Source organism: Alexandromys fortis, unplaced genomic scaffold, assembly GCF_014885135.2.
Source record: "Alexandromys fortis isolate MF-2015 unplaced genomic scaffold, M_Fortis_MF-2015_v1.1 scaffold_76, whole genome shotgun sequence".
Classification (NCBI taxonomy): domain Eukaryota; kingdom Metazoa; phylum Chordata; class Mammalia; order Rodentia; family Cricetidae; genus Alexandromys; species Alexandromys fortis.
In genome coordinates, this window is record NW_026067997.1 from 8,879,121 (window position 1) to 8,887,381 (window position 8,261).

Consider the following 8,261-nt stretch of genomic DNA (forward strand, 5'->3'; position numbering starts at 1 on the left):
GAGGGCATCAGATTCCATTATAGATGGTTGTGAGCCACCATGTGGTTGCTGGGACTTGAACTCAGGACCTCTAGAAGAGCAGTCAGTGCCCTTAACCACTGAGCTACCTCTCCAGCCCGCTAAATTATTTTAATGAGTGAGAGCAAGTAATGATTGTCAAACTTTTTTTTTTTTTCAGGTTTTGTTATGGATGTCAGGGGGAATTGAAAGACCAACATGTAAGTTCATTGGCTTTATCAACATTAAGTGATACATTAGAAATATTGAGATAATGACACTGTAATAAGTTGTAAATAGATTGGTGAAGGTCAGGCTTGTATCAGGTTGTTCCCTATAAGACAATAAGTAGAAAGAGTTAAAATGGGAACAAAGTAGTTTAAATAGTTTTGTCATTCTCATTCTAACTTACTATAGGGGATTTTAATACTGGTGCTTCAGTTTTTCAAGCTAAAATACATTTAGTTTAGAAATATTGTAGTGTTATACTTTAGGATCTATTATAATTTATTTTGAAATTAGAACTATGGTTCATAAACAAAACATTGTGCTAATAAGAAAATACTTTAAACTTTTTTTTGATGACAGAGCCAGGTGCAGTGGCATGCGCCTATAATTTCAGCTATTGGGATGGTTAGGCCAAGAAATACTTGAGCTAGGAATTCAAGATCACCCTGGGCAGCATAGTGAACTCTCCTCTTAAGACATAGCAGAGTTTAGAGCTGAGATCACAGGCTTGTGCTCCCATGCCCTGCTTGCTTTCACAGATAGGTACAATAGCATTTGAGGCTGAGGCAGGAGGGTCTGAAGTTTAGGACCAATGTGGGTAATGAAGTCCCATTTTTCAAAAATAAACAAGTAATAATAAAGAAAACAAGTAGAAAGAGAAATGTCTTTTTTCTTTTCATTAAATTTTATATCCCTTAGTACCAGTGGAGTAGGTCAGTGGTAGAGCACCTACCTATCATTCATGAAGCCCTGGCTTTGAATCCCTGCACTGAACAAAAAGGGATTGCATTTTCTTTGTCATTAGTAACTTTGTTCTCACCAGAACCACTTTAAAAAATCATTTGGCAGTATTAAAATTTATTATTATTATTACGTGTGAGAGTATAATGTATATGTGAGAGTGTGGGCACATGTGCCAAGTGCATGTGTGGAGGACAGAGGACAACTTCTGGGAGCCATTTTTCTCATGCAATTTTTATATGGGTTTTGAGGATCAAATTCAGGTTTGCATGGTGCTTTATGCTTTGAGCTCCATCCATCCATCCATCTTTATTTTATTTCATTTTTTTGTAATCACACGAGTCTTTAATTGATGAGATGAGACTCCTAACCCACGCAGGGGAAGAGTTCGACCCCGAGTGACCTGGAGAAGGGGTTTTTAGAGGAAGAAACCACAGCCCAATAATAGGGGCAGGGAGGGTGTCACAGAAAGTCACAAGGGGATAACTCCCTGCCTCTCAAGATCACTCAAGGTCATAATCAGCTAGTTCCTAAAATCACTAGGGGGAAACTCCCTGTTTCTCAAGATTATTCTCAAGATTACAATCTAACTTTATCTTCAGCTAGTTCCTGAAACACAGTCACTGAACCGGCTAATCCTAGATTTTTGATTCTTATCTTCCTGCTTGGATTTTTGGCTATTTTCATCCTGCTGGGGAGGTCTGGATTTATCCAGGTCTTTCAGTTCCAGTCCTGGTGGAGAACACTTCTAGAAACCTTGGGGCTGGAGAGATGGCTCAGTGGTTAAGAGCATTGCCTGTTCTTCCAAAGGTCCTGAGTTCAATTCCTGGCAACCACATAGTGGCTCGCAACCATATTTAAAGAGGTCTGGTGCCCTCTTCTGGCCTTGGTCTGAGCAATTCAGAAAGTTTCATAAACCCCAGAGTCCTGCCTGTTCTCTCTGAGAGAATGACCTTTCCCTCTGGTGTCCTCCACAACCCCTGGGTTTGAGCTGTCCAGTTCTTTCTCATGGAGGGAGTCTCAGGTAGTAGCACCAGGTAGGGCTATGTCATCATAATATAAATAGGCCCCACTGGTCTCAGGGCCCTTTGTTGGGAAGCAAGGTCAGTGGCCCTGCAGTGGAGGACACCAAATAGCTTCTTGGGAGGCCAAGGTTTTTTGTTATTTTTTTTTTCCAGAGAGGATTTCTCTGGCTGTTCTAAAACTCACTTTGAAGACCAGACTGCTCTCCAACTCACAGAGATCCGCAGGCCTCTGCTTTCTGAGTCCAGATCCCATCCATCCATCTTTAAATGAACAGTACAACTTTCTCTGTCTGTATAATGCTATGTGTGTATGTTTTCACGGCTGACCACTAGTCCTAGATAGCCCATTGGGAAGACTTTCTCCCACTCTCAGTGTTCCGTGGTTGCTTAAAGTTCTTTGTGATGTTGGGTTGATGCCCCATGGTCTTGGCACATGTGCCCACACTCTCACATGTACATTATACTCTCACACGCAATAATAATAATAAATTTTAATACTGCCAAATGATTTTTTAAAGTGGTTCTGTTGAGAACAAAGCTACTAATGCCAAAGAAAATGCAAATCCTTTTTGTTCAGTGCAGGGATTCAAAGCCTACATTCATGTTAGCATGTCTTCTGGTGTCCGTGTTCAGCTAATGTTTAGGCAGTCACAGTAGTGCGACTTCATGAGTGTAGCTTCTCTAACATTTCTAGGAGATAGAATCTCACAACTTACTCTCTATTTCTGGCTCTTAGAATCTTCCTATGCTCTCTTTTGCAATGATTCCTGAACTTAGGTGCAGGAGTTGTATCAGTGGGATTGGGTTCCATAACTCTGCATTTTGATTGGTTGTGGTTTTCTGTAATGGTCTCTATCTGTTGCAAAGAGAAGTTTCTATAGCTGGAGACTTCTCTGTCCTTCTTGATCCTACTGGACCGGTTTCTCTCCTGCCTCTGGTCCCCACAGCCACTTATAAAATAATCATTTGGAGGCTTAATATTAATTATAGCTATTTGGTCAATGGTTCGGGCTTCTTACTGGCTAGCTCTGCATATAAATAAACCCATTTCTAATAATCTGTGCATCGCTGCGTGCCCCATGGCTTACCAGTGATGTTCTGGATCTTACTCCTCCCGTGACTGCTGGCGTCTCCACGACTCCTCTTTCTTTTTCCCCATCTCTCTGCTTGGATTTCTCGTCTAGCTGCATTCTGCCCTGCCATAGGCCAAAGCAGCTTCTTTTTTAACCAGTGGTAATAAAATGTATTTACAGCATACAGAGGGGCATCCTGCATCATGTTTCCTTCATGAGGACTACAGTTATCTGTGGGTATAAGGACAAATATTTAGAATTAGTATTTTCGCTAGTTTGGTAAATTGGTGGTTGTAGATTCTCCTCCAAGATTTAACTAACTCTGGTAGACTAGGTTTCTAGTACCAGGCGTAATTTCTCTCTTGTTGAGTGGACCTTAAATCCAATTAGAGAGACGTTGGTTACTACTGAAGTATGCGTGCTACTATTACACCCTTAGGGCTGTCATGCCTTGCTGGTTATTCTTGCATAGCTGGGTAGGACTGTTGGTTGCTTTCCTCCTTGGAAAACAAGTATGGATCCTAAGGTACCATGAAAACTGGGCCTCAGGGAGGAGGCTTCCAGGTCAGTTTCCTGAGGACTAGCTGTCATGTTACCAGAAGGTGCTCCATTGTCAGTTTTAAAGAACACATCTTAGTGTAGTGATTTGGAATCTGTGTGTTGTTGCCCTAGAAATCTTAGACCAAAGTGCAAGGATCCCCATATGTAATGTTGATAAAATAATGCATTTTTTTCTTTATGTCTTATGTGTTTCATTTGACATACTCTTGTGTTTGTTTTTGTGCTTTACTTTTTTGAGATGGGGTCTTGGAGCCCCGGCTGGCTTGGACCTTGCTTGATTCGTAGGCTAGGATGACTTTGAGTTTGTGATCTTCCTGCCTCCACTTCCCAAGTGCTTTAATTATAGGTGTGTATCTACCCTCCTTCCCAGATGTTTGCCATATTCCTTAAAGATTTAATAGGGGAATATAGCTTTTGTAATTGAGCGTTCATTCCCTAAGAATAATCAATCTGTAGTAAGTTTTTGTGCTTTTCTTTTTATTTTAATTGTCAAATGCCTTCAAATCTAGTACTGGTTTTAGATTCATGTGTCTTCCCCAAGTTGTTATTTAAAAGCAAGTAATTGTGGCTGTCCTATAATAGAATAGACTTTAAGGTCTCAAAACAGAGTAGCTCCTTACTCCTAAGGGCCAACTTAAGAGGAAAATATGTATTGGAAATATTAAGAGGAAAATATGTTTGAGAAAACTGTGTTATATTTAATACATTGGAAGCAATACAGTATATAGGTGGGTAGGGAAAATTGATGAGACTAGAGAGCAAGGCTTTACATGTCTCTGGCTGTGCTGCACTTAGCTTTTGGAAACTAGCTTGGTTCATTCACTTTTCTCCTTTTCATTGCAGGTCTATGTTTGCACAGTGTGCCAAAACGTTTTCTGTGTGGATTGTGATGTTTTTGTTCATGACTCTCTCCATTGTTGTCCTGGCTGTATTCATAAGATCCCAACTCCTGCAGGTATTTGATTCCAACATGTAGGACACACACTGAGTGGGTTAAGAAAGCTTGTAACTTAAATAAAATGATTCTTTGAATAAATCGATTCTCTAATTAAAACATGAAAACACTTTGAAAGAAGAATCTGACTTCAGAAACTTTTCTATGAAAGAATATTTTTATTTATATTCTATCAAAAATATGCATATAAATTCAATTAATTTTGTTTTATTTTGAGTCATAGTTTCAGTTTAACTCAGTAATTATATTAATTACAGTGACTAAATTGATGTCATAGCCTCAATTTTTGTTTTTAGATTTTTATTTAAATGCTTATGTAAGTGTATACATGAGTTTATGTTCATCATAATGTGTGTAGATGCCCACAGGGGTCAGAAGAAGGGTCAGATCTCCTGGAACTGGAGTTAAAAGGCATCTGTAAACTGCCCAGTGTGGGTACTGGGAACCGAACCCAGGTCCTGTGCAAGAGCAGCAAGTGCTTTAATCACTGAGCCATTTCTCCAGCTCCAGAGGATGTTCTTTAAGAAAAAAAAAAGCATGCACACACACACACACACACACACACACACACACACACACACACACGTGTTCAGAGTCATTCCAAATGTACCAAGGTAATTAATGTTTCAGGATTCCTATTCATTGAGACTAGACTCAGAGGTTCTTTTTTTTTAAATTTATTTTGTTTTATGTTATATTGTTTTATATTGGGTTTTGCCTGTATATATATATGTCTGAGTGAGGGTATCAGAAGCCCTGGAACTGGAGTTACAGACAGGTGTGAACTTCCATGTGGGTGCTGGGAATTTGTGGTGGTTTGAAAGAAAATGGCCCCCAAAGGGAGTGGCACTATTAGGAGGTATGGCCTTGTTTGAGTAGGTGTGGCCTTGTTTGAGTAGGTGTGGCCTTGTTTGAGTAGGTGTGGCCTTGTTAGAGGAAGTGTGTCACTGTGGAGGTGGGCTTTGAGGTCTCATATATGCTTGAGTCATTTCCAGTGAGATAGTTCACTTCCTGTTGCCTTTGGATCAAGATGTAAGGACTCTGAGTTCCAGCACAATGTCTGCCTGTGTACTGCCACCCCCCCATGATGATAATGGACTAAACCTCTGAACTGTAAGCCAGCCCCAATTAAATGTTTTCTTTATAAGCGTTACCTTGGTCATGGTGTCTCTTTGAATTGAACCTGGTCCTCTCGAAGAACATTTTACTCTACTGATTGTTTTCTGTGGAACAAATTTCTGTTAATTTTTTCCTTGTCAACAGAGCTGTTAGTTACTTGTAAGACATATCTCTAGCACTGTCAGAGTATTCTCTATCCCCTACTCCTACCATACTTAGAAGAAAGGCCTTGAATGTCTCCTCTTGAAGTCACCAGAGCTGGCCATGGTAAACCCAGCACTTGGGAGGTAGAGGCAGGTGGATCTCTCTGAGTTCAAGGCCAGCCTGGTCTACAAAGTGAGCTCCAGGACAGCCAGGGCTATTACACAGATAAACCTGTCATGAAAAACAAAATGAAACAACAACAAAAAACTCAACAACAACAAAACAGAAAGAAAGAAGGAAAGAAGAGTCATCAGAGTGTTTTAGAGACTGTGGCAGCTAGTTTTTGTTCTTTTTCATTTAGATCTTTTTTAAATTTTAACTCTTCTCTCATACATTACATCCTGACAGCAGTTTTCCCTCCCTCTACTCTTCTCAGTTCCTCTCCTCTCCCCCAGATCCACCCCTTCTTGGTTTCCCTTCAGAAAAGAACAGGCCTCCCAGGGATATCAACTGAACACAGCATAACAAGTTACAATAAGACTAGGCACAAACCCTCATGTCAAGGCTGAATGAGGCAACCACTATAGGAGGTCCCCAGAGCTGGAGAAAGAGTCAGAGACAGCCCCACTCCCACTTGGAGGAGTCCCACAAGAGAGCTGAGCTACACAGCCAGAACGTTTATGCAGAGGACCTAGGCAGACCCATCAGGCTCTGTAACTGTTGCTTTAGTCTCTGTGAACCTCTTTGGGTCCTGCTTAGTTGATTCTGTGGACCATTTCTCATATGCCCTAGATCCTTCTGGATCATACTTTCTTCTCCTCTTCCATGGGGTTCCCTGAACTCCACTTAAAGTTTGTCTGTGGGTCTGCATCTCCTCCCATCAGTTGCTGGATGCAGCCTCTATGATGACACCTGGGCTAGGCACTGATATAAGAGGATAGCAGAATATCATTAGGAATCATTTCATTGACTTGTTTAGGTTTTTGTTTGTTTTTGTTTTTGGCCGGTTGTGTTTGGTTCTGTCTAGGTCTCTGGACTGTCCAGCCTCCAGATTCTGGCTCTCCAGCCAGTGCTAGGCATGGGCTCCTCTCATGGCGTGGGCTTCTAGTTTTTTTAGCTTTCTGAAACCTGGAGTAGAAGATAGACAACTCTGAAAAGAAGGGATTCAAGGGACTCTGAGATGGTGTCAGGAGTTTGTGATCATCATAAAGTACAAAAGTCTAAAGTTAGTATGTTCCATACTCTCCCTTCAGGAAATAAAAGAACCAAAATAATCTTAATTCATCTAATTCTTCCCTCAAATAAGTTGTTATATATTTCATTTTTTTTCTGTTTCACAAAACATTACTTTGTTTTTAATCAGTTACCATTTGTTAAGATGCAATAAAAAATTTACCACTTTCTTGTCTCTTCGTTTTTTCTTTCATTTGAGGTCCATTTAGGATCATTTTTCTTTTCCTTGAATTACATTTTTTTTTTTAGAATATAGTAACATTCACAGCCTTGAACACATGGGCACAGGAGACCACTTCCTAAATATAACCCCAGTAGCACAGACACTGAGAACAACAATAAGTGAATGGCACCTCCTGAAACAGAAGCTTCTGTAAGGCAAAGGACACAGTCAATAAAACAAAACGTCAGCCTACTGAATGGGAAAAGATCTTCACCAACCCCATATCAGACAGAGGACTGATATTCAAAATATATAAAGAGTTCAAGAAACTAGACATCAAAATACCAAATAATCCAATTAAAAATGGATCTAAACAAAATTCTCAACAGAAGAATTTCAAATGGACAAAAGATGCTTAAAAAACTGCTTAGCATCCTTAGCCATCAGGGAAATGCAAATCAAAACGACTGAGAGGTACAGCAGTCAGAATGGCTAAGATCAAATGAAAACACCAATGACAGCTTATGCTGGAGAGAATGCAGAGTAAGGGGAACACTCCACCATTGCTGGTGGGAGTGCAAACTTGTTTAGCTACTTTGGAAATCAGTATGGCAGTTTCTCAGAAAACTGAGAATCACAGTGTAGTTTATGTCATTTTTTTTTTTTTTGAGTGAGTAAAAATAGCATAAGCAAAAGGAAATACTGGGAACTAGTAGAAATCATGAAGTCCAGATACAAGATCAACACAATTTGTAATCTTTAGTAGATTGACCAATAAAAAAGAAGACCAGATTACTAACATCCAAATAAGATGAAGGCTGGTGAAAAAGCTCAGAGCTTATCCTGAGTGAGGTAAGCCAGACCCAAAAAGAGGAACATGGGATGTACTCACTCATATTTGGTTTCTAGCCATAAATAAAGGACATTGAGCCTATAATTCGGGTTCTTAGAGGAGCTAAATAAGAAGGAGAACCCAAAGAAAAACATATAGGCATCCTCCTGAATATTAACCTTCATCAGGC

At 40.1% G+C, this 8,261-nt stretch overlaps 1 protein-coding gene across 4 annotated transcripts in view; it reads left to right on the forward strand.

Moving 5' to 3' along the window:
• The window catches only part of Gtf2h2c (GTF2H2 family member C), a 23,050-nt gene extending 17,317 nt beyond the window's left edge, over positions 1-5,733 (forward strand). For 3 of the 4 annotated variants that reach the window (XM_050160379.1, XM_050160381.1, XM_050160380.1), the window contains exons 15-16: positions 179-218; positions 4,469-5,733. In XM_050160379.1, coding sequence (XP_050016336.1) covers positions 179-218; positions 4,469-4,588 — 160 coding nt within the window. In that variant the 3' untranslated portion in view covers positions 4,589-5,733. The remainder of the gene's footprint in view (positions 1-178; positions 219-4,468) is intronic. The other variant, XR_007595087.1, reaches the window with a different exon arrangement.
• Positions 5,734-8,261: the final 2,528 nt, after the last annotated feature.